General features: G+C 38.1%; 1 protein-coding gene across 1 annotated transcript in view; it reads right to left on the bottom strand.

Moving 5' to 3' along the window:
* col27a1b (collagen, type XXVII, alpha 1b) overlaps positions 1-27,794 on the bottom strand; it is a 425,030-nt gene that overhangs the window by 168,626 nt on the left and 228,610 nt on the right. The window contains exons 20-25 of the mRNA XM_052036787.1: positions 17,177-17,230; positions 16,849-16,902; positions 15,145-15,189; positions 10,881-10,934; positions 9,149-9,193; positions 1,086-1,139 (exon numbers count right to left, since the gene is read on the bottom strand). Of these exons, the coding sequence (XP_051892747.1) occupies positions 1,086-1,139; positions 9,149-9,193; positions 10,881-10,934; positions 15,145-15,189; positions 16,849-16,902; positions 17,177-17,230 (306 nt within the window). The remainder of the gene's footprint in view (positions 1-1,085; positions 1,140-9,148; positions 9,194-10,880; positions 10,935-15,144; positions 15,190-16,848; positions 16,903-17,176; positions 17,231-27,794) is intronic.

The following is a 27,794-nucleotide window of genomic DNA, read 5'->3' as shown; positions in this document are numbered from 1 at the left end:
GTGGCACAGTAATGTAGCGGTTAGCGCGACGCTATTACAGCGCCAGCGATCGGGGTTCAATTCCTGTTGCTGTCTGTAAGGAGTTTGAACGTTCTCCCCGTGTCTGTGTGGGTTTCCTCCGGGTGCTCCAGTTTCCTCCCACATTCCAAAGATGTACAGGTAGGTTAACATGGGTTTAAATGGACAGTGCGGACTCGTTGGGCCGGAAGAGCCTGTTACCATGCTGTAAATAAAGTTTAAATATACAATACAGGTCCTTCCCAGGTTATGGCAGGTTCCATTCCTGTGAACTGTTCATAACCCGAAAAGTTCACAAGTTGGAAATGTGGCTATGAACTGAATTCCCACACAACAGAATGAGCCGGCAGCCCGACAAAACTATCCCACCAGTCTCCCAAATGCTTGTCCTTATTTTCAGGCTGTACCTAAGCCAGGCATCCATAAGCTGGGGAGGACCTGTAGGTGTTTATCCAAGCATATCAGCACATCAACACATGAGGTAAAAAGGAAGAGGATACATTTGCGGTGGCTGGATGGAGGGAGAAATCGCACATGGTGTATAAACACTGGCAAGAATTTATTGAGCCAAATGGTAGTTTCAGTTCTCCAATCCCCATAAATACTATCTAAGTTAAACCTTTTTCAAATGTTCTTATACATTGTTTCCTTTTACTTCAATCACCTTCAGTTCCTCACTTTGGTGAATTTTGCATCTGTTTCCAGCCATTCCACAATAAATTGCATCTTTGCATCAATAGGCCTGAATTATTTCTGACAATTTCTGTTATTTTACCAGTGACAGGATTTTCTTCTGCGAGTTACTAGAATTTAACAATATAGGACATAAACTATACATTTTATTTCTACCAAGTAGAGGAACTGTAGAGCATGGCTCAAATGCAAAGCCATTGTAAAGCAGATTGTTGTACTGTCTTTACACACTGTGGACTTGAAACCTATCACCAGGCTGGATGGCACATTGCTTTTGTTCAAACCATCTATCAACATCAATGTGTAATTTAGATGCCTACTATATTCCAAAATCTCACTTTCAACACAAGTTGATGAGTATTAATTTTATGTACCTTTTCCCCAATCTTCCCAAGTTCTCCGATTGGTCCCATGAATCCCGGCTCACCCTGGTAATAGAATAAAAAAAACAGAATATTTATTTCATTTTGAAAGCAATGACAAATGATTACAGTGTTGTAATTAATGGCTACTGGAGTCTGGGACTAGACAGAGCAATGATAGTCCATGGATTCTGAAGCATTGATTAATCAGGTTTGCATATGGACAACAATTGCATCCACTTTATCCTAAATTAGGCTATGTATGACAAAGTGTGCTGAGAACACAATTAAAAAATCAAATGAGGTTGCCTTAGAAAATTGTAGTTGGAGAGGTAGGTTCCCATGGGATTGGATGGAAAGCCACTATTATTCTGAAATGGATGGAGTGACATTGCACACTTATCATGTTTTCCAGCAAGTTGCCCTGTTGTGTCATCAGAGCCTTTGTGGCAGAAGATCAAGCATTACGTTGTCCAATGATCAAATTCCTGCCCAAATATATTGTAAATAACTGTAGCTTAGAAAATGCCCCACACTATTCTTTTAGCTTTAAAGCATCACCTTAATGTGAAGGTTGCATAAAGAATGAGAAATTCACAGAACAGTGTTGTCGTATATACATATAATATCATGCTGAAGCTGACATCGTTAGTTTCAGTGCAACATGCTGTAAGTTCTTGCAATTTCCGGCACATGGCCCAGCAAATGCGACCTTTGCAACCAACTCTAAAAGGGACATATCACAATACAAAGATCATTCTTTGAGCTACAAAGGAGTGTTGCTACTGAATGAATGGATACCGTTATGATGGGAAAGGAGAGAAAGGATGTTTCCAGGGGGTCAGAACTACCTAGATGAAAAAGTAGTTAAAGTCTCCTCTCCTTGAGTATGGAATTTGGATGACCTCCTTAATGCAGCAATGAAAGCAAACTGTGAGCTGTGGAAGAGATGGAAAGCACTATCAATAAACCAGGGCTATCAACTACAAAGCTGCTAGTTGCTCCAAATCACAATGAGCTCTGGGCTGATCCAGAGACCAGTGATTGCTGTCTGAATCTCACAATTTATTTTTTTTAAAAAGGCAGGAATCAGTGAAAGGAACTGCAGTGAATTATTTACTGTGAGCCTGGTCACTGAAAAGTCAGGCTGTGAGATGAAGTGTGCAATATGTTGATAAGACAATCAGGATCCTTCAATTGCAGTCTCATTTCTGAACCCTGCAGAATGATATACTACTAGTTCTTCTGTGAAACAACAAGAAAGATAGTAGGTTTCCCCCAAATATCTCCAACTTCTGACAGCAGTGGAGAAAACATGTGCTGTGTGAACTACACTATTGTTAACTACATGAATCAAACTGTGCCAACAGCTGCATGTAGGTGAATTGAAGTGCCTCGGTAATTGTATCAAGGTTCACAAGCTGACCCGGAAATGATCAGTAGTATGATCTAAGATGTGTAAAACAACATATGCAGATGGGACCAATTTCTTATAGAGTCATACAGCACAGAAACAGCAGCCTTCAGCCCACAGCCTGCCCTGTCCATGCTGCCCATCTGGTACATATTTTAAAAAATCATTTGGTTTATTTTCAAACATTATTAGTTTTCTTACCAGGTTGCAAATTTCAACGCATTTGGGACTCAACACCTCCCTCTGTAACTGGATCCTTGACTTTCTGACCAACAGACCCCAATCAGTGAGAATAGGCAGCAATACCTCCAGCACAATTATTCTCAACACTGGTGTCCCACAAGGCTGTGTCCTCAGCCCTCTACTCTACTCCCTATATACTCATGACTGCGTGGACAGATTCTGCTCTAACTCCATCTACAAGTTTGCAGATGATACCACCGTTATAGGCCGTATCTCAAATAACGATGAGTTGGAGTACAGGAAGGAGATAGAGAGCTTAGTGACATGGCGTCATGACAACAACCTTTCCCTCAATGTCAACAAAAGAGCTGGCCATTGACTTCAGGAAAGGAGGCGGTGTACATGCACCTGTCCACATCAATGCTGCTGAGGTCGAGAGGGTTGAGAGCTTCAAGTTCCCAGGAGCGAACATCACCAATAGCCTGTCCTGGTCCAATCTTGTAGACACCACGGCCAAGAAAGCTCACCAGTGCTTCTACTTCCTCAGGAGGCTAAAGAAATTTGGTATGTCCCCTGTGACACTCATCAACTTTTACCGATGCTGGAGACCTCCTCATGTTCCTGTTAATGAAGACTGGGAATGATACTTGGGAAGATCACATCTCTGCGTTAGAAAGGTTGTTTGAAAGACTTTCCAAGGCTAAACCTTACAGAAGTAAAGCAGTCTATGAGAAAAGCAGTTATTCATAGAATGATAGTTGACTATTATTTGGAGAAGGAAGTGTTTGAGTTGAGTGAGGTAGTTGAGTTTCCTGAGAGTAAACCAGTGATTTCTGATGTGACTTTTCAACCAGTGGAGTTGGAGGATCTGGAGGAGGAAGAATTAGAACAGTTAGAAGAGTTTTCTGGGGGTGAGTCAGTGAGACCTGTTAGACAGGTGCAGATAGCAAAGATGGAGTTAGAACAAACACGACTGAAGGTGGAGTTGGGACAAAAAAAGGATAGAGGCCGAACAAAAGAAATTGGAGACTGAACGAGAGATAACTCAGATGAAATTGGGGGCTCGTCCGGGATAGTTCCCAAGGTTAACGAGATTTGTCCGGGATCCAATCCAAAGATTAACGAGTGTCGTCTGGGATCGTTCCCCAGATTGACAAGATTTGTTCGGGATTCAATCCAAAGATTTTTGAGGGAGGTCTGATAAATTCTTTTTTTTTTAATTGGCTTGTGTGTGTGGAAACCAGCAGCAATGAATATTAAAGCATTTTTGGAGTCACCAACCCTACAGGGATTGGAGATGGCGAAAAAGGACGTAATGACGTTGTTGAAGAAGTAAGAAGAAGAAGAAGAAGAAGAAGAAGGAGAAGAAGGAGAAGAAGGAGAAGAAGGAGAGAGAGAGAGAAGGGAGAGAGACACCAGCCTGCTTGTTTTCTCTACCGATGGATGAGAAACAATAACTGTGTTTGCTACTGAAATCCATGTATGGAAGTTGGAAGTAATCCTGTGGAGTTCACTTTGTTGCTGACCTGTAGAAGGAAACAGGTATATTTGTGTGGACGACCACGATTCGGATGCTTTTCGGGGTGAGGAAGTCACTACCGAGTAAACACTGGAGTGTCGTTTGGGTTCCATCATGGAACATTTGGATTTCGTATGTACTCTCTCTCTGTTTTTCTACATCTACGTCTTATCTTCAGACAACGGTGGTTGTTGAAGAAGCCCTTGCTCATGTTTTACCTTATGGCTTGCGGAACTGAACTTTAAGAACCATTCCGGAACTGGGAGTTTTGGACTTTGCCACCCACACACACACACGAAGAGTTTAGTTTTGGGGTTAACGTTCGAGGTTTAACATTTTTGAATTCTAACATACTAACATTTTTACTTTTATTTTATGTATTATCATAAGTAGTGATTAATAAAATAGTTTTTAACACTGAATCATGCTCAGTGTCTTTCTTTTGTTGCTGGTTCGTGATGTCTGGATGCATCAACTGCACTGCCCAGGACCGCAAGAAACTGCAGAGAGTTGTGGACACAGCCCAGCGTGTTACAGAAACCAGCCTACCCTCCATGGACTCTGTCCATACCTCTCACTGCCTTGGTGAAGCAGCCAGCATAATCAAAGACCCCACCCACCCAAATCATCTCTCCTCTCCCATCAGGCAGAAGATATAGGAGTCTGAGGGCACATACCACCAGGCCCAAGGACAGCTTCTATCCCACTGTGATAAGACTATTGAACGGTTTCCTTATATGATGAGATGGACTCTTGACCTCACAATCCACCTTGTTGTGACCTTGCACCTTATTGTCTACCTGCACTGCACTCCCTCTGTAGCTGTGACACTTTACTCTGTACTGTTTTTGTTTTTACCTGTACTGCCTCAATGCACTCTGTACTAACTCAATATAATTGCACTGTGTAACGAATTGATCTGTACGATCAATATGCAAGACAAGTTTTTCACTGTACCTCAATACAAGTGACAATAATAAACCAATACGAGTACATTTAAAAAAAACTGGTTCCTTTTTGGATCTGAATGGACTGAAGTTTCCACAAAAATGCCTGTAGATGCGCACTGAAATGCTGGCATTTACTTCTGTAAATGAAGGTAAGTTTGAGACTTCCATGCAAGCCAGTGCAAATACAGAAGTCCAGCTGATCACTTTGTGGAGTCAAGTGGCAGAATGCAAACACATAGTTTCTTGACAGATATGCTGTCAAATCAGCCTACTGAAACTGCAGCAGGTTAAACCTTGTGCAGATTCAGCAACTCCTTTCATTTCAGAGAATGGAGGAAGGGCTGTGAAAGAGGGCCAAGTTTCCAGTAATTTGCATTTTTTTTGGAGTTGTTAATTTTAATTCTTTTAATAATAGTTAATACTTGCTTTTTAATTTATTGAACAATTTATCATTTTTAATGACCTGTTTAATTTTTAACATATTTTGAATGTGAGACATCCACAATCATTCAATCTGCTTTACAATTTTGACAACTGGTTCAAAGTATTACAGTGGGATTTATGATTGGAAGGCACTGCACAAATCAGATCTGAACTGGCTTCCCCAAGGAAGTTTTTGCCAGCAAACCTGCTTAGGGCAAAAGTATGGTTAGTGGGTGGAAAAATAGTGAGCTGCTCCAAGGGAATTCTGAGCCAGTGAGCTAGTTATAGTTTACCTTCTATTTATTAGAATTAAGTATTTTGGGAGGCATAACAACAAATTTGTGGCTAGGCAATTGTAATGGAGGAAAACATCTTTTGAATTTGGCCATGATGGCTTTTGGGAACACAGAAAAACTAATGAGAATGCACAGGAAGTCACAAAAATGCTCTATCAATTAAAGAGTTTGTAAAAGTCATGGGAGCATGCTTGTCTTCACTTTTCCAGTTATGGTGAAAGATCCTTGACCCAAAACGTTCACTCTTTTTCTCTGCTCACTGATGCTTCTTGACATGCTGAATGCTTCTAGCATTTTCCGTTTTTGTTTCAGATTTCCAGCATTTGCTCATCTTTCCTAAATGTTAATTTTTTTTAAATAGTGTATACCTTACAAAAAGTAATGAAATGTGATTAGAATCTAATGGATTAGCCTCTGACTCAAGCAAAGACTGATAACAATAAGCAATGCTTTAGTTTATCTCTGTAATAGATAAGTTGTGTTGGAAGTTCCTACGCCCTTGGAGGGGTAGCCTTCCTTGATGGATTTGTCTTGGATCTTCCTCACTTTTTACTGTGAACAAGATTGAAAAAAACGCTGCATGATTAAAAAAATTGCAAATGCTGGATATCTGAAACAAAAACAGAAAAAGCTGGAAGCACTAAGCAGGTCAGGAAGCATCAGTGAGGAGAGAAAAAGATTTGACATTTCAGGTCAAGGATTCTTTATCAGAACTGAAAAAGTGAGAAGACGCATATTTTAATTATGCAGAGATGAAGGAGGGTGGAAAGTCTCTAATAGGGTGCAGACCAAAGCTGCCAAGGTAATCATTACCAGCATTAGGAATCAAAAGAGAAAATTAAACAAACTGAAGTAGAGGGTACAGCCAAAACCATGGAGAGGGAACAAAGGGAGGTTTACTTGAAATTGTTAAATTCTGCACCAAATCTTGATGATTCTAATGTACCCAGAAGAAAGATGAGGTGCTGTTCCTCAAAATTACATTGGACATTGTTGGAACAATGCAGGTCAAAGTGAGAGAGGGACAGAAAATTAAAGTGACTAGAAACTGAAAGTTCAGAGCCGCCCTTGTGGACTGAATGGAGATATTCTGCAAAGCGTCACCCAATCTATATTTGGTTTCTCCATTGTAGAGGAGACAATATCGTGACCATCACTGTGACTCAAAATGTGCTTGTCTTCTCACTTTTCCAGTTCTTTTGAAGGGTCCTTGACCAAGAATGTCAACTAATTCTGCCCACTAACGCTGCTTGATCTGACGTACACTACAATACTTTTTATTTTTGTTACTGAGAGAGAAATTTTAAGCAGAAAGCAAATAAACACAGCTAGTATTGTCATACTGAAGACAATATCTAAGGTAAAGTCCTTAAACTAGTGCTGGCAAACTCAAGAGTTGAACGTTTGCAGGAGGCAGGAGTTTTTTGGGATGGGCCTTCTTCCTACAGGCCCCCATCCTGCCAACAACCAGCATTAGAAATGTCCTACGGTGGGTATCAGAATGCAGTATGAACAGAGTTTGGCAAAAAATCTTAAAGCACAGTTGAAGCAGCAATTGATTTCTTATGGAATATGACTATCCTGTTTCAGGATTGCTTTTGTGGTCAGAATTTTATCCAAAAAAGAAAAAAAACAGTTGGACCTGAACAAGTTGCTATTTCATCTTTTTTAAAGTGCAGTTTAATGGCAGGGAAAGGCATGAAGATCATAGTGCTGTTTTGCACTAGAACCATGGGTCAGTTGTTACATTATCATCTGCCACAGTGAGATAGAATAACCAAACATTACAGCATTACAGACTATTTAGTCTATGACTGTCCTTTTAAAGACCAATCCTGTTAGTTCCACTGCCCCACTTTCTCCCTTTATTCCTGCAGCATTTTTTCTTTAAACACTAAGAATTCATTTCAACCTATCTCGGTAATCCTGTTAGATCCATGCACAGCACCAAAATGCGTCATTTCTGTGTCTCACAAACTTCAGTACAGGCCATCCCTGGGTTATGAACACCAGACTTATGGACACCCCTACATATGAATGAGATCCCGTAATATTATGAAATTCAGAAGTCCAACATACTTACACACGTTCGTTCCTAAGAACAGTAGCACTAGTTCCCCCCCCCTCTCCACTTTGAGTAATTGTTCTTTCTTATCAGTCTTATGTGCTTTGATGCCATTCATTACAATACTGTGGAGGTATGGTTACCATATCGAGTAATTTTTATGTATTTTCAAACACGGACAAAATCAACTCACGGACGTCTGTAATAATGGAATCTGCTCATTACCTGGGGACAGGTAACACTGTGACACCTTGGATATAATACTGATTCACTAGGTGTCCATTCTTTTCTTACAAATGATGGTGGTTATGGAAATATTGTCATTTAACACCTCAAAAGTTTATTGATTCGAGTTGATCATTTATACTCCATTTGAAAATTATGTCTGCCCACCAGTTAACTTAAACTTGATGCAAGCAATCAGGTGACATGTCTTCAACTGTGTAATGTTCAAAAGGTAGTGACGATGACCAATGACCAATGGATGATCCTCCCTATAAATCCCACTCTCTCATTTCTGTCAACATGTGTAGTTCCTTGGCATCTGCTTGCCACCTCTTTGAGACCATCTGTATTTCTATGTTGTGCTGATGCTTGTGATACTTCCAATATGATAACAAGATGTCAAAAGAATTGCTTAGCATACAATCATGGTTCCAGCTTCGTTCTCCTGGTTGCTTTTGGAATATTTTTAAAACTAATTTCAAAAATCTGCATATTTAAAATAGAGCAAGATGTACAGAAGGCATAGGATGTTTGTGAAAACTCTCCATACACATCCATTCTGGAAATGACACTTACAGTGCTTCATTAACAAGGATCAATTTCCCAACTATGCAGTGCAAATGACTTTGGATTGAGTCATAATTTAAGAGTATTCCAATATAGCAAATCACTTCAGTTTCTCTCTCATTAAAATACAATCCAAGCATAATACTCAAAAACATAACCCTGAATTGAACTAATATGTTCTCCAACAATCTATTTTTATTGGTCTGCACTCTGAATATTGCCAGCTCAGCACATTCCAATTACCTTTCATGCACCAAGAGTTATAAAAGTCCATATTTGGTCTGATAATGTGTTTTAGTTGGACAATGTGTTTAAATGGTGCAGTGGTAAAAACTGGACATTTTTAGATAAAAACTAGATATGTATTCACCAAAAGACAGCAAGATGCAATAAATTCCTGTTACAAAATGAGAACGAGAAAGTCAATCAGTACCTGCTCTCCAACTTTCCCCACTCTTCCAAGATCGCCAGGTTCACCCTTTGGGTTGGGGATGGGAGAGAAAACAATAAAAACCTCAGCAATGTAGCCTCATTCTAACAGATTTGAAAAGTTAAACATTATTTTGAAATATTACTCAATTCTCCAGAGCCTGATATTTCTACTACAATAGAAAACTAATTCTTCAATCTGAATAATGCACTTCCAGCATTAGTGGTGGACTGAATACAGCCTTTCTTGAGTTAATACATTTGCCCAAAGCTTCTACTTATTGAAGAGAACTGTTGATGTCACATATGTTTAAAGTCATTCAACATCAACATCCAGCTTCACATACACACAAATGTTTTTGTTTTGACCCCATGCAATCCCATTAAAACAGCCTGCAGGTATGGAATGAAAGATACAATGCCATTAAACTATTGCATGAGACAGTAAAAATCATCCAAAAGAATGTCACATTCATAAAGGTGCAATACTTAAATAAAATAATTGTATCATCCAAATTCAGGCATTATATCAAAATAATTTTGCATTTATTTCTTTTCTGTAAGTTATGCTTCCCTTGCAGTACACTCACATTGAATAAAGAATGCACACATAAGATGCAGTTCTTCCTCACCATCAACAGTAAACAGAAGAATTTCAAACAAAACTTCACAGTCACCAAAGTATTGCACAGACAGATCTCCAAGAAACAAGTTAATTGTGAGGGTAAATGTTAAGAAAATGATAGAATCTCCCTTTGATATTTGAAGATCCAATTCATTTTTTGTAGCAAATACTTCACTATGATCAGACTGTGTGTTGTGCAATTAAATTATATTTGTAAGACTGTCAGACAATAGGGTAGCTTTTAATTCAAGTTAATAGGAGCTCAAAAATATCTTCTGCCCCATTTACATCAGCACTCCGACTAATTCCACTGTTGGTAGGCTAATCCACTGGATGGCTGTTATGGGTACTGGATCCAATATATGCATAAATCGGGTGCTATATCATTAACCAGAAACTGTCAAAATGGCAAATGTGGCACCAAAAGATATTAAAAATCATTTTGATGGATGTTCTCCTTCCAACTGAGGAAGAATAATGTCTGCCACTGCCAATGTGTCTTCCCATTGGGGTGTCATGTTCCCAGCTTCCTGATATCATTCTGGGTGAGAGCCACAGAAATGCCTGTTACCCATCCACAATACGGGAACACAATCAAGTTTTCAAAGTGAACAGGATCATCTGCAAGCAGGATGTTAGAATCTAACCTCTCCCAGTCAGCTAATATAACTTCACTGCACAATTCCTGCCCAAGTGGGAAAAAAATAAAGTGGGATCAACAACATGCTGATTTACATTTTAGTTAATTTACACTCAAGATGAAATGAAACATTTGGTTCATTCCGATCTAATTTCAATTTAAACCAGGACCAGGCTCATTTTAGAGATGTTGGGAAAGGGTTGGATTTTTATCCAGAATCATATTCCTCTTCAATCTATGTATAGGTTGTTTGTGATAGGAGCATTTAATTATGTCATTAACTGAAGTCATATTTGTGCCATCAGCTTAAGTTAGTGAACTTTAAAATAATATGATCTTGAACTCTTTGAGGAAACAATTCTTGAAATTAACAAATGCATTTTAGATTTTACTGTTTAGCTGTAATTCTAGTTAAATGTACATGAAGCAGTCAAAATATATCCATGTTGTTATATCCACCTATTCCTTTACCTTAGGACCATCAGGTCCTGGTTTGCCTGGAAATCCTCTCCTCCCAGGACGTCCCTAGAATAATACACATAAATAGAAGAAATTAATGCCACATGTTAGAATGATGGCTCAATTCCAAAATTTATTCAGAAGAAATTTAAATACCATGTTAGTTGGGGGCTACTCTAGTATATAATACATAGCACATTGGTGTTTTCCACCACATAACCCCTGAAATTGGTGGGACTTGTTCAAGTAGAATGCAATCCACCAAATGTAGGAAAAGTACAGGCAGCTCTTGTACAAATTCCTTATAGGTTTTCCAGGTGAATGAAACTCTCCACCATGGTCAGAAATTTAAGTGGATCATGGAACAGACATTTTCACCAGCTCACCTATGCTGTTATGAAGTAACATAGTTTGAGGAACCGTTTTCTGGACTTGGTGATTACAGGAGTACAAAACACATTTAATATTACTCACATTCATTATTGAGAGGCAGAATATTTACAAGCATTTACCAAGCACTAAGGTAATGACATATTGAATTTCTTTTGGAAATAGGAATAGAAACTTTTGCATATTATTTTTAACTGCTTTCTGGTCTAGTGCTTCCTAGACCAATTGTACGACCTCCAGTGCCTACACAGCTGAAATCAGTACATGGAGCACAGACCACAGTGGATCTGGCTGAGACCTTCTTGTTTTATGTTTTCACTAGCCTTTCAAAAGAAGCTTTTACTTAAATGCATCAGAAGAATTCCAATCTATTTAAGATTTGGATTAGCCCTGAGTTGAACAGTTGGCATTAGTCTGAAGGAATGGTATGCTGTAAAATGTCATCACTAATATGGAATGTTGTCATTTATTGGGTTAGCACCTTGTTCTTTCATATCTGGTCTATGGGTTTGAAAGCTATCCAAACTGCTGGGATAAAAGTTTCTTCTCTCTTTACTGTACAGGTTCCATGCAAAATAAGTCTGTTCAGTGGCAAGCCAGATGTTAACAAGTACAGACTTGCTTCACAAAGCTGGCAGTACTTCAACACAAACTGGCACAGGAATTAACCACAAGAATGGAGATATGAGAAATGGGAAAATTCATGCAGTAAAGAGCGTCTTTCTGAATTGGTGCCTGAGTCATATTGCGAGCAGCTTAAGGGGAGTTTTCCTATGAATCAGTGTGTTGTACCAACTTTGGTTACTTAACAAATAAAAACATTCCGTTCCCATCTGGAAAATCACTTACTGACTCAACACACAAAAAATATTAACACCTAGATCTTAGTCTTCATCAAGCAGTTAAGACCTTCATCCATATCCTACTGGAAATTTAAGCTATGATTTTCAATTCAATTAGAAAACTGTGGACAATGCATCCTTGAGTTTCCTATCAATGTTTGGGTGAATCTTACCCCTAATGTAACTCAATCAGTAAGCAGAATGGATTGTTCAATGTGCTAATCAAGATCTCACTTCAAAAGATGTTATGATCTGTTACAAATCTGTATTCAGTGTGGAGTTCTTCATTTCATACCATTTACAAACCATTCCAGAATCATTTAAATAGCCACAAACTCAATAATTCTGAATGTTAATTTTAAAATTGATTTATCAAATCGGTCCCATCAGAACTCTCGATCAGAGCTCTCACCCAAATTTATATTCAAATCCGCTTTTTCCTTAGTTTGCTTCCTCCAAATCTTGTTTGCTTCCTGTGTTCTTATTGATAATCTTGCCTGTTGCTCTGTCCTGCAAATTTCAATCAGTATGTCCTTCAAATCGCCCACAACAACTTCTTTTAAATTTCAATTCAAGTTCTTTCCCAAATTTTCTTCCACAAAATTTTGTTCAATGTCTCTGCACTTAAATCTTAGTCAGTACAATCTCTTCATGTCTCTCAGGATTACTTGAAGTTTTTTCCTTTATGTCTGGCTCATCGCTTTGTCCCTAAATTTCAGCTCAGCATTCTATTTTTCAACTTTCATGCAGCACTCATTCTTTCAAATCACATTCAGGGTTCCCACTTAAATCCTACCTAGCACTACTTCCTCCAGATCATACTTTATACTATCTCCTTCAAGTTTTGCTGAGGACTCACTTCTTTATGTTTTGTCCAGAATGTACACAAACTGTCTTCTTCAATGCACAGTTCTTCCAATTTCTTTATCTTCATGCTTCAAATGTTGCTTGTTGATTCATCCACCAATCTATCTTTATTCCCATGTCTTCAAATTTTACTCAGATTTTACATCCGCCTACTGTTTTCAACTCTCACATCCTCAGATTATCCACAACATTCAGTCAGTTGCAATTTTCAATGAATCAGTTAATGAAAAATTACTAAAAATTTACACAATGCTATAAAATCCTTTGAAGTGTTTACAGGTCCAATTAACACAATTATCCAACTAATTAAAGAAATTAAACTAAATTATTGTAGAAATGAGATCATTAGATCTACAGATGAAAGAAAAATTGCTGCAAATATTATAGTTTTATGGAATACTTAACATCTTGTGAATCACTGAATACATCGGACTAGGGATATGAACTCTTGTCCCAGTGCAGTAGGTTGGTCGCTTATTCATTATACATCATGATTTGTAATTGCTGTACAAGAATTGTATTTTCTGGATTCTTAAAAGTTTTAAAATATGCTGCCAATAGCCAATCAACAGTGAGATATTAGTAGTGACACCATTATACAGCCACACACTGAGAAGACTGAACTTGTATGTTTTGATATTCAAGGCTTACTTCATCTCATAATCAGTTCTTAGTGGCTTTTAAATGATTCTGGAATGGTTTGTAAATAGTATGACTTGAAGAGCTGCAGACTGAACACAGATTTGTAACAGATCACAACATCTTTTGAAGGTGGCAACTATTTTTTTGGTGAAAAAGCTATGATCTAAACTGCCATCAGTTCATGTTCTCCCACTCAGAAGTACATTTAATCAGTGCCACCATTTCGCTATGGGAGAATAGTCTAAATGTGTTTTTTTTAAACAATAATGGGGTGAGGGTTTTGCTGACAAGACTAACATTTACCTTCTATCCCTAACTGATCTTAAAAATGTGATTGTAACCACTGCAGAACTTCTGCGATGGTAATTCCATAATGCTATTGAATATGAACCTCCAAAATTTAGTTCCAGTGTTGATGAAGGAATGGAGATGTGTTTCCAGGAAAGGATAGTGTATAACTTGTGTAGGAAATTGCAAATAGTGCTATTCCTCTGCACCTGCAGCCCTTGTCCTTCTTGATGATAGAGGTTGTGTGGTTGGGAGGTCCTGTCAAAGTAGCTTTCTCAGAGATCTACAGTGTATTTTAAACACACATTGGTAGAAGAGAAAGTGAATGTTTAGGGTAAGGGATGGTGTGCCAGTCAAGTGAGCTACTTTGTTTTAGATGGTGCCAAGCTTCTTGATTACTGCTGGAGCTGCACTCATCTAAGCAAGTGGAGAGTATGCCATCACATGCTTCTTCAACAGGCATTGGGAGTCAGGTAAAAAGTCATTAACTGCAGTATATCCAGCCTCTGATCTGCTCTAGGAGCCACACCATTTCTATGGCTTGTCCAATTAAGTTTCTGGTCAATGATTTTGGTTCTCCAGGGTATTGTGAATGTTGTGTCAACACTGTTAGTACTATTGAATGCCAAGCTGGGTAATTCGATCCATTCTTGTTAGAGTTGGTCATTGCCTGGTACTTCTGCTCCATGAATGTTCCTTTCTACTTATGAGCCCACATCTGAGGGTTGTCTAGGTCTGCATGGGTTTCTTCATTTTCTGAAAACATGCAAATGGAATTGAACTTTGTGCAATCATCAGTGAACATCCCATCTTCTCACCTTATTATGGAAGGAAGTTCTGTGAAAAAGCAGCTGAAGGTGGTTTGGCAAGGCCATTGCCCTGAAGAACTCTTGTGGTGATGTCTTAGGCTGAGACATCCACAATAGCTTCCTTTGTGTCAGGTATCACTTTTTAGCCAGTGGAGTTTTCCCTTTGATTCACACTGACCAGTTTTGCCAGGGCCCTTTAATGCCACACTTGATGAAATCCATCCTGAAATCAACCACAGTTCCCCTCACCTCACCCTTTTGCTCATGCAAAGGGCTGCGATAAGGTCTGATATGAACTTATGAATTTGTCTGCTCCTTTAATTCTATCCAGCTCTTTGCTTCAAGGTGTCAAAGTAGTTATACAATTAAACTTTGCCTAACCTTAACATATTATGTGTTTGCATTATTACTAATGAATGTTTAAAATTTTAAACATACCTCAGGGCCTGGATCTCCCAACGGTCCATTTGGTCCTTCGTCACCCTTTAATAAACAGTTTAAAAAACATAAGTCAATGAATAAAATGCATTGATTATTATAATATGCCTTAACAATTTTACTTCAAAGCCATTTTATCCCATGGACTGCCTGCACATGCCAAACTAATTTCAATAGGTGGATTACGAGCATTTTTTCATCTACATAGCCTTTGTTGATTTGGATGAAACAAATAGAAATTTATGTCCATAAACAGGGAAACATTACTGTTAGCCTGAGTTGCTTATTTTTTTTTGATATTCAGCTATAAATACTATTTCAGTAAAATAACAACAGATTTCACCTTATTTCTGATCAAGTATCATATTGTTCATTGGTTCTCGATGCAGAACCTACAGTTTATCTTAAGAGTTATAAATAGAGCTCATTAATCATGCTTTTGATTAATTTTTATCTAATTCTTATCCTTCCTTGATGGGAAAATCTTTGAAAAGATATTGCACTGTACAATAATGTCACATTGGCATTACAATTGACCCTAAGTCATGGTAGCGGGAGTAGGCTATTCAGATCTTCAAGCCTACTCTGCCTCTCATCAAGATCATAGCTGATCTTCCAGCTCAGTGCTATTTTTCAGTATTATCCCTATATCCCTTGATTCCAATAATGCCCAGGAATCTATCAATCTCTGTTTTAATGGCATATAACAACTGAGCTTCCCCAGCTATCTGAGGTACAGAATTCTAAAGGTTCATCAATGTTCTGAGTGAAGAATTATCTCCTCATCTTGGTCCTAAATGGCTGACCCTTTATTCTCCAGCTGTGCCCCTTGAACATAGACTCCTCAGCCCAGGAAAGCATTCTGCTTGTATCTTACTTTTCAAACCGTTTAAGAATTTTCTGATGCCTAAGTTCTGATGCAAGGTTTCAACCCAAAATGTCAACATATCCTTTCCTCCGACAGATGCTGCTTGACCTGCTAAGTTCTTCCAACAGATTGTTTGTTGCTTAAGAATTTTCTATAAGCTTTGTGAGATCTCCTCATATCCTAAACTGGAAAGAATATTATCCCAGTCTATTCAATCTCTTTTCATACAGCAAAATGGAATCTAGTGAACCTTTGCTGCACTCCCTCCATGGTAGGACCAACCTTTCATAGGTAGGGAGACCAAAATTGTACACAACACTCCAGGTACAGTCTCACCAAGAGCCTATACAATTGCTATAAGACTTTCTTAGTCTTATAATCAAACTGTCGCGTAACAACATCTAACATACAATTTGCCCTACTGATTGCTTGTTGCACCTGTAATGTTGGCCCCAAGGTCCCTTTGAACATCAACAATTTCATCATTTCAACCTTTCATCATTTGACAAACATTCTACTTTTCTGTATGTGTGCAATGTGGATGGCCTTAAAATTTTCCACATAACATTCCATCTGCCACATTCTTGCCCACTCACTCAACTTGTCCCTAACCCCTTGAAGTCTCTTTAGATCCTCCTCCATAATTATAATCCCACCTCATTTGGTATTGTCAGCATACTTGGAAATATGACATTTTGTCTCCTCTGTCAAATTATGGATATAGATTGTAAATAACTGGAGCCCTGTGGTACCCAACTAGTCAAAGCCTGTCAACCTGAAAAGGATCCAATTATTCTCATTCTTTACTTACCAAAGTAGTTATCCTCAGGACTTACCTCTCGACCAGTCAGGCCCTGTGGTCCAGGTAGACCTCGCGCTCCAGGTTTTCCCTATAAAAGAATTTTAAAAAGTTAAAAGTAGTCAATTTTGTAACGAAGTGACTACTGCAACGATAATATGAATGACCTCCTAACTGTGGCCACTAAGGAAAATCTTTCAACATTTGTTACTTTTTTAAATAATTAGAATAGTATTGATAAAAATATTAGCATAATTAGGCAAATCAGGACAATTTTTTGAAAGACAACCAAATAATGAAATTAGGACACTGTTTTAGTTGTCTAATTCTTTGCCTGAATGGAAAAGCCATATAGATCTGCTCACCTTTTGGCCTTCTGGACCATTTTGCCCCGGTGGTCCAATATCTCCCGGAAAACCCTTAAAGATAAAATAAAAGATGATGCATATAGATAACCTATAAGTGTGACAGATAATGGTCACATTATACTGGCATAGGCAGCTGCTCATCCATAGTCACCCCACAAACTTACTTCATCCAGATTTGAAGGTGATACCCTGCTGGCCTGAAGTGTCATGGACTCTAGCTGGCGGCCTAAGTGACAGAGGGCCTCACCACCACATGGAAGAAGTCCATTCCAAAACTCCCCTCAAAGTATTTAACAAGTGGCAGGGTTGTGCCATCTGTTTTGTCAAATCTGAAAGTTTATTTTTCCTGTAAATGTTGCTGATAAAAAATACATTTAAAAATGAATCATGTTTTTTAAAAAAGCTAAAAGGAAAAAATTATCACAAAAGACTCAAACATTAAATAAAACTAAAATTAAAAAAGAAGCAATTTACCTTACCCTTTGCTCTCTTTTCCACATCCTTACAATCCCCGTTGAAATAACCTGGGTGCTGGATTTAAGAGACATTTCCCTAGTGCCTGTGGGAAATCTAATGGAGGAGTATTTTGGCAACCTCAACCCCCAAAGCCTCAGAATGAGTTTGCGATATGTACTTTTAACTGTACGTGTGCTTAAGTTCTTGGATTTGCTGACAACTAGCAGAAAAATCTGGGCTGATGTCAAATTCTATCTGTATTCTGAAGTTTTTGAAAAAAAATCCACGTATTTTGACCACACCAATGGTATGGTACTAATCCAGATGAAAACCTGTAGCTTGTTCGATTTGGCAATACTTTGGACATAAGAAAGTATAAATTGGAGTAGGCCACTAGGCTCCTTATACCTGCACTACAATTCAATATGGTCATGGCTGATTTATGCTGGCTTCAACTTCTTTTCTATGCCAGTTTTTCCAAAACCTCAATTCCCAATAAAGACTAACATGTCATTTGTCTTCTTAACTAGTTGTTGGACCTGCCTGCTAACGTCTTGTGATTCATGCACTAGAACACCTACATCCCTCTGACCCTCACTCACTTGCAACCTTGCTTGATTTAGAGAATAGTCCACCTTTTGATTCCTCTTACCAAAGTGTATGACCTCACATTTCCCTATATTCAACTCCATTTGTCGATTTTTACCCAATTACTCAATCCAGCTGTATCCCGTTCCAGAATCACAATGTCCTCATCACAACATGCCTTTCCACCTTTTTCATTGGCAAATCTGGAAACTGCACATTTCGTTTCCTCCTTCAGATCATTAACGTAAATAGTAAACGACTGAGGGCCAAGAACTGATCCCTAGGGTACTTCACTGGTTATACCCTTTCGACTTATAATGGACGTTATCCTATATCTGCAATGTAAATTATTAAACTAACTATTGCTTTGCTGATACCATTATGTCAAACAATCTTTTGCTTACTACAATTACAATAAGAATAATCACAAAGGATTGTTTGAATTGCTTGTCCATAGCAAGCTGTCATCAAAATTTATTCTACTGAAGCCAATGGAACGAATTTCAAGAGAAGAGTACAACAGATCTAATGCTAACAACCAGGGATGAATTTCTCCATTTGTAACATTTATTGATGCAGAGAGCTGCTATAATGTTGTAGCCATATACTGTAAATAGCATCAGCTTCTAAACAACATACAAGTTTCAAGACTTGCCTAAAGTTAAATTAGTAACCTGAGGTACAGACTCCAGACAGGCTCTAATGAATCATCTCAAATTGTACCACTAAAAACATCACTGTTGAAATGCTGCATGAGAAAGAGAAGGGAGTGCAGTCATACATGAAGGATGACTAATATCTTCCACCAGAATGAAACCCACTAACAGCTGACTGTTTGGTTCTAGCATACTTTAGTTTAAGTCAGTTGAACAGGCTTGAGAGAAAAGTAAGTTGTATTATACAGCTGTCTGTTTGATGGGGGTAACCAAAGGAACCACTGCATTGTGTCTAACTGTGGTAAATCAAGGAATCCCATCACAGCTTTGTGAAAGGTATAACCAATGTTGCCACTGTAGCATTGAAACCAAAGGGACGTGAACAAATGGAGTTAACTAATGACTCAAGAAAATACTTATTTGGAATTGTAGCCATTATACTAATCACTTAACCACTGCTCATTGGAATTTGCCTTGGAAGTCATTTGAAAAATCAGGATTTTCTGTTAGTGTAATGTTGGATCTTTGGTGTTAACTCTAATGTAACCTAACAGGAATCTTCTGCATTGTTGATTCACTGTGAGTATCATAGATGCATTGGAACACCTTTGTTAATGACGTGGCTCCCTTTGGTTTGCAAATATTTGATGCTAAAAATGGGGTATTGTCACAGCTGATTGGGCTTGCTATCGTCACGTTAATCAATGTTATGGCACTTACCACTTGATTCCTAACTTCTTTCACTGGCAGAATTTTACAATTTCATTTGAACAAAACAGTTCCTCAACAACAATGTATTTTAATTCTTTGGGCATTACAATATTCTTTATTCTGTCAAAGCAAAAATCTGGATCTTTGTATCGCTCTTTACAACAAAGACACATAAATTGTATTGAATTGAGGGCACTGGACAACACATAAAAGCATGACTCAGAATTTGATGCCATACTTTCAACTCTATGCATTATATTGCTTATTCATAACGTTCACTGTCCTAAATTTGTGTATCTGTTGTTCTTAGCTTTACAGCAGCAAATACATCATAGCTTGCATGTCATCTTAGAGCAAGCAAAAGATGGACACTAATTTCTGTGAGCAGCTGATTTGAGGAGGCTGTTCCACAGTTCCTCCTCACTGAAGGAGTCAAAGGGTTTTGGTGAGGTCGAGAAAGGCGATGCTGGTGATGCTATTCCCTGCATTTTTCTTGGAGTTGTCATACAGTGAAGATCATGTCCATTGTGCCTCAGGATTAACAGAATCCACAATGATTTAGGGACCTACTCTTCAGCCTCCTGGAAAAAGCAGTTGAGGAAGGCCCTGGTGATGACTTTCCCTGTTGCAGGAAGATTCATCTGTTGTTACCATGGATGGACATCCCATTTCTTGGTGATCTGATATAGTATCTCTGAGGTCTTCAGGAATATCCTTCTCTTCCCATATGTGAGTGTATTACATATTCACCACCACCTTCAATGTGGCATAGCCTTTGGTCAATTGAGGAAAAAGGATACTTGAAGATTAAGGTCTCAGACCTGGCACAAAACTCATGGTCTACTGGGCATCAGTGATCCTTACCCTCCTACATGCTTCTGAGACCTGAGCTCCTTCCAGCAGACATCTCAAGGCACTGAAAAAATACCATCAATGTCAAATCTGAAAAATCCTTCAAATTCACTGGAAGGATATAAGATATTTAAGACCTTCAAATCTGTGATTCTGCAATGGGATTGAAAGATCAAGTAAACCAACATCAGTATTCTCTCCCAGGCCAACATCCCCAGTATTGAGGCCCTAGTTACACTCACCTGGCTGCCTTAGAGAGGACATGTACCCCATATGGAATTGTATCATGTTCTCTCGGTTGTTGCAACAATGTTTAGTGTGGAATTTGTCAGAGTGTATATGGTTGTGGAACAAACCATAGCAAGACAAATAATATTCCTCACTACAAGCTTTTCTTTTCAATAAAGCACCTTTGTTTATATAAATTATTATTTTCCAATGTCTTAGTAAGAGAGATACTGAGACTGCATCTCATTGAATGTTCACATAAAATTAGTAAAGAATTATTTTGCTTCAAAGGGCTGGATTTTGTGAGGGATTTTGCAAGGAATTTTGTCAGAGCAATTGTTGACACATGAAAGTAATTAAAAGCACTGGAATAAATATTATTTTTCTAAAGTATTTATGAGTTATTTTTCTGCAGATTACAAATCTTTGATTAAGATTTGGTGGTTTCAAGTTTGGAAAGGCTCAATTCTAAATCTTTTCTTTGATGATTAAACTTTAATTGTGGCCACTCAGCTACTAGAATTATTCTAAACAAGGTTTTGTATTCTTCGTTTGAGTATTGCAAAACTCTTTCTTTGTGTAGATGACTCCTCTAAACTCTAAATATGCATACATGACTTTGGCTAATCGTGCTGTTTATCACATGTTGGATTGGCACTCAGCCTTTTTTTGGCCAATTGCATAACAGCTGTCAGCAAAGCTCATAAGGGAAATGTTCTGCAGAATAAGCTGATTGCCAAATGAGTCCTGACCTTGTAGTTCACATTTTGCTTCCTGTCATGCAGCTCTCCTCTAAACTACTAAGGCTCTCATTTTAATATCTTGCAGGAGTGAACAATGGGCGTGAAGTATACTATGGCAGCTATAATTCATCATCATTAATCATTGGATGACCAGGACAAGATAATGGAACTGAGAACCAATTTTCAGCTCTACAGGGAATGACCATCTCCTCTTACCATTGTTTCCCTGAAAGGATTTTTGAACATATTCCAGCAGAGATTGCTGTAGACGATGACCTGTGCCAAGATTCCCTCCTTTCGGAGGATTCGGACCTTGTCTTTCACCAACCATCTTCCCTTGGGACCAAAAGCTAGGCGCTCCTTTGTCAAATTACAGACAGTAATCACAAACCTGAAAAGTCTAAATCTGTACACCAGCACAACAAGAAACATCAGTATGGAGCACAATGGGGAGCCACAGTGCTGCAGATACACACACTGCATTTCCTCGAGATTTAGAATTTCATAGTGGGCAATGATTGTAATGGAAGCCGTGGAAAATCAGTGAAGGAGCATTGAAGAAAACTGGACAGATTTTCAGCAATAATAATGGCTAGAAATGATGTCCCACTTAACTTTTGGCAATTAAGCTGCCAATGAGCAATTGAAAGCTGTATTTTGCTCAGATTATATTGGGCTGTGAGATGCAGACATAGACCTGTGGTGTCTGAGCCAAGATTGGTCAGCTGTCAGAAACCCTTGGGGGACAATTTAAGAACATTTTGATGAACAAGAATGTGGTTAACGTTGGCTGATACACAACAAAAATAACTAGCAATTAGCTGTCCATCAACACAAAATATTGAAAATTATTAAAGAGTTGGGTCAGTAGCTGTTGTATATTGTTAATTTGTAGCCAGAGAAGAGAACAAACAACACTGCGCTGATCCACACTGGCTGCAGTAACCTCTCCCAGGTAAGTAGGGTCCAGGTGAAAGCAGACTTCTTCTAAGTCCAGGACAAGGAGTCCAAACAATGGAGCTGTACCTTGCCGGGACTTTTCAGCATTTTGCTGGAATCCACCTGTCCAAGCATTGCTCAGCCAGAATTGACACAGGATTTAAAATTATTTGTAGGAATCTTAATAATTTAAAAAACTACTAAGAATAACACAGGCAAAATTTCACCCCCAGCTTTGCCTCTTGTCGAGGGCAAAGGAGTTCCAGGCCCGAGGCCAACTTATTGTTGAGGCCTCATTATATCTCACCAGACCTTCTGGGTGTGGAGGTCCATTTTATCAATACTCTGCGTCATGTCCAAAAAAAGTGTGGGTTGGCAGGGACTGTGGGCAGAGAGCCTGGGCAGTTGGCCAAATCCAGTTTGATTTGGCCCATTAGATACAATTCCATTCAACTGATCCGAAAAGCTATTCCCTTCAGTTTCATTTATTTACTTATCAAATTATTAAATCTGTGTGCAATGTCTGTAAGCAAGTGGAATCTTGGCTGAAGTATGATGGGATCTGTGTTGAAATAATGTACAAGCATTCAGAAGGGGAGGATAGAAATGAGAGAGAAGGGAATTTAAAATAACAGAAGAGATTGAATAAGAAAATACAAATTAAAGAATAATACAAGTGGGAGAAAGAATTTATGCAGTTAATAAAGGGAAAAGGTTGAGTACTTACTTTTAAAGAAAGTCTTGACAATTGATATTAAAATTACTTTTAAACAATAGTTGGTAAAGATGAAACCAAGGGAATGCTTATGAAATAATCTTTATTGGAGCAGTACAGAAATGAATGGAGAATATGATGTATAATCGCTAAAATGATTGAACCTGGACTATTCATGAGCTTTCTATTATGCAGTGTCCCTTTGAAACTTTAGCAGGCTTGCGGATGCTAGAATTGTCATCAGCTGCCATGAGAAAAGTAAAAAAATAGAAATATAGAAAAGGTCTGAGTATTACAGAAACAAAAGAAAATGCAGCAAAACAACAAAAAGTATAGATGCAGTGCAAATAATGAGTAGAGGGAGAGAGGAACGGAGAAGGAGAAAGACATTAGTAATTCCATTAAAACATGATCGATCTGATTACCTATATAGACCTCAGCATGATTACTGATAATGTGTGACACAATTTTAGGGAAAATAAAATCCAAGTTTAATATTAATTAGAAATTACATTGTTAACCAACTAGTCTGTTTTCAAACCATATCACTGCCAATTGCCGCTGCTCTATCCATTGCCTAGTTTACTACAATCCAAGAGACTGGTTTTGGGAGTATAACAAGATGACAACTGTATTTCATGCAGATAATACTTCCAGTTCATCAAGTACTGCTCAAAACATTAAACATTTACAACATTGGAAATAAGTATTTCTAACATTTTAAATGTTTCATGTTTAATGGACATATGAAGTCCTTAAGTTGTGATTGTTATTTTCTGAGAATCTGCATATAATATAATATAAAAAAGAACCCTATAACATGAAGCCCGTATTGATAAGTTTTGCCTCGTTGGCACAATCAGTAAACTGTGCCATGATATCAACATTGTGCACCTCTAACCATTATTCTGATAAAAATATACTTGTAAAACTTAAATAGTTATACCGATCTTAAGTGACTAAAACTCAGTGGTAAATTCTAAGTGATCTGCATGTTGTTCATGGAACAATAATTGTCCAGAAATCAAATGAAAGGAAGTTCATTGGTGGCAGAATCTGAGACAGTTATTCAGCATATTTGCCATACAAAAATTGAAGAATTCAATGAAGGGGAAGCTGGAAGTAATGGCATTCCCATGTACCTGCTGACCTTGTACAGCAGCGTTACTGAAGTCATGGATTAGGGAGGTGCTATCGAAAAAGCTTTGGTTAGGCTATTGAAAGTCCTGGGTTGGGGGTGAAGGAGGTTTGAGTTGGGGTGAAGGGGGTTTAGGTTGGGGGTTACGCTCCTGACAAGCTGGCTGTTTTGTCTTGTATGATGTCATGCTTTTGGAGGTGCTGTTGATGACACCTTCTAGACTAAAGGGATGGTAATTAATACTACTTTTATTGGTGTTTCTGGATGGAAACATACGTGGGCAATTTTCTACATTCTTTGAAGTTGGGGATGTTTTTGGGCACTCTTCCCCAAGTCAATTGTTTTAAAGTTCATCACGATTCACAACAGGATGTGGCAGGACTGTAGACCTTTGATCTGATCCATTGGTTGTGGAACTGCCTGGCTCTGTTGTCTTATTGCTTTTGCTGTTTATAATGTGTATAGACCTGTGTCATAGCCTCATCAGACTGGCTTGCTTGGTGCTGCCCCTGAGCCATACTAGCTTAGGGTTGGGCCCTTGGCTATATAGTGATGGTAGAGTGAGGGATGTCATGCCAGGAGGTTGATTTAGGGTAGAATGAACTCACGACTCACAGTATGTTACGAATGACATGTTTCGAGCTGCCAGAGCTGTTCCGGATCCTTCCCATGTTAGTTCCACACAACACAATAAATATCCTTATTTCTATGATGAAAGCTCATCTCCGCATGACTTCTGAGACCAATACTGTTAACAACAGATGCACTTTCAAAATACAGACTGGCGAGGGCAAGGTCAAATAAATTTATCACTCTGGTGGCCTTTCTCACCACCTGGCACAATTCAAGCCAGCAGCCACACTTGATGATGAACAATAATGTTCTTCCATTCAGAGTATATTCTGTGCCTTTCTGACTCTCAGTTCTTTTCCAAAAGCATTCAACATGTGGAATATTGATTCATCAGCTGTCCAGGTGATTTCCTTACCACAAAATGTAATGGGGTCTGAAGCCAATATTGACAGGTCCCAGGATTAATTCCTCCTGACTGTGTACCACAGTACATCACTTCTGGTTGCACTTTCCTGCCAGAGCATACCCCAGAGATTGTGATGGAAGTCTGAGATGCTGGCACTCCCACTTTAGAAATATCTTTGGATGTTTATGAGGAGGACTTTGCAGAATTTACTGTGCTTGCAAGTACCTATGCAATGTGCCTAAACTGAAATTGGGTGGTTAGTCCATTTTTGCTTCTTACAGTGTATTGAAGGTCTGGAGTGCACAAATAATTTGGTAATTATGGTGATTTTCTTCTCAGAATTACATTAATGAACCAGATAGGCTTAACAACATTCCTATAGATTCATGATCACTATTATTGATACTAGTTATTTTCTCTATATTTGGGATCTGTACTGAGACCACTAGCATTCATAATTTACACTTAAGATTTAAATTCTGGAATCAAACACATGATTTCTAAATTTTCAGATGAGACCAAGTTTTGGGAAGGGGGTGGTAAATTCTAATGAAGACTGCAAACAAATTACAGGATGGTGTTTAAAAACTCACGGAATGGACACCAATATATGCAAGGTAGTACACTTTGGTAGAAAGAACAGGGAGACCACTTATTACTTGGGAAATTGGAGAAATGAAAAAAGAGATCTTGGAGTACAGATAAGTCAATCCTTACCACAGCTTAGCAAAGTAATAAAAAAGAAAAACAAACACTGGACTTATTCCTCAAGGACAGATTGAAAAGAAGGGAACTTTTACTAAGCCTATATTGAACCTTGGTTAGACCACACTAAGAATAAAACACACGGTTCTGATTGTCATCTTACAAAAGGCGCTCTGTAGAGGGTGCAGAGATTTACAAGAACGATATCAGAATTGTGACTGTATACATATCAGGAAAGGATGAACAGACTGGGCTTCTCTCCTCTCAAGAAAATAAGGCTGATGGGTGAAATGAAGCAAACTTTGAAATTATTTCGATAGAATAGATAAATAGAGAAAGCTTCCATTTGTGAGGAAGAGCATAACTAGAGATGGTCAATATAAGATTGTTATCTCAAAACCCAATAGAGAATTCAGAAGAAACTTCCTTACACGATGTATGGCGAGAATATGAAACTTGTTACCATAGAGTACAGTAGAAGCGAACAGTAGAGGTGCACTTTTGAGAGACTTGAAGATACAAGGGAGAAAGGACAAAAGGGATACATTAATAGATATAGCTAAGCAAAGCCATGAGGAGGTTCAAATAAAGCATAAATGTGGCATGGATTGGTTGGGTTGAATGGTCTGCATCTGTGCCATATATCATATGTAATCCTGTGTAATTAGCATGTTTCTGGATCATTAGTCCAAGCATCTGAAATACAAATCCAGTTGCTTAATTACTATCAACAGTTGTCCTACCACTATGATTATATGTATATTGCCTCTATATTACATTCCTTTCTTTATGGAAATCCTCCTACAACTGAATTTTTGTATATCCTTCTTTGATAGAGAGAAATAGAAAAATTAAAAAAATATTGATCTTGCAATATTGAGTCTGTTATCTTCCTTTTTTAACGTTACTCTTTAAGTCAATTTTTGTTAATTCTTGGCTATTATGGTAAATTCCCTTTGATAACTATTTTTTAATGGTCTATAATGACTTCTTAGATATTTTAAACAAAATATTTTAAACAAGAATGTACATTTCTTCATGTCTATCACCAGCCACATAAAGATATACTTTCAAAAGCTGAAGTAAATAAGTGTGATACAGCAGGTCTAAAAATAAGAAAATTTACTCCAACAAGGTAGTACATCCCATTGAATGTGAGATTGGATCACTATAAATTAAGAAAGAAGTAAGGCTATTCTCCGTGACTATACGGCAGAACATTCACTGATATAGAAAGAAACTCTCTTTTAAAGCCCTGTATAATTTTATTGGCTTTATGTTGTTTCCTACACCAAACTGGGTTCTAAATGTTGGGCAATAAATTTGGTTGCAATATGAATGAGACTATCCTTTCATATTTAGAATCATGTCCAAACTCCTTTAATGAATGTCTCTCTGACAGCTCTATCAATCATGTAGAAAGTTGATAGGTTGACTTCAATACAAAATGGGCATTGCATAATTTGTCAATAATCTGGAGAGTTCACTCAGGTGCCATAAGAACAGTGGGTGCAGAAATTACACCATTACACTGGAAATGCTCTTCTAGGGTTTGGAGAACAAAATGTTTTGAGGCAGATTTGAGCACAGTTGCAAATTATGCTCCAACTGACCAGGAAGTTTTTTATGCTAACGTCAGGTGCCAAAATTGAAAAGTTTCACAAACATCCCTTAGTTAAAAACAAAAATATGTTCCCTCAAAATAGAATGTAACATATCAAAATTATAGTTTTCAGCTGTATTTTAGGAATATCCATTCATTCAATTTTTACATATGCCACCACTATTGACAGATTGGTGACTTTATATGTATCAGCATAAATATCACAGATAGTTTTAACTTTTTTTACATAATTAGAATGAACAAACTGGATCTGAACAATTTTGTTTCGGATCCTACTAAAA

This window comes from Pristis pectinata, chromosome 23 (genome assembly GCF_009764475.1).
Source record: "Pristis pectinata isolate sPriPec2 chromosome 23, sPriPec2.1.pri, whole genome shotgun sequence".
NCBI lineage: Eukaryota > Metazoa > Chordata > Chondrichthyes > Rhinopristiformes > Pristidae > Pristis > Pristis pectinata.
The sequence above is the reverse complement of the archived record's forward strand: the minus strand, read 5'-3'. Positions and strand labels throughout refer to the sequence as shown.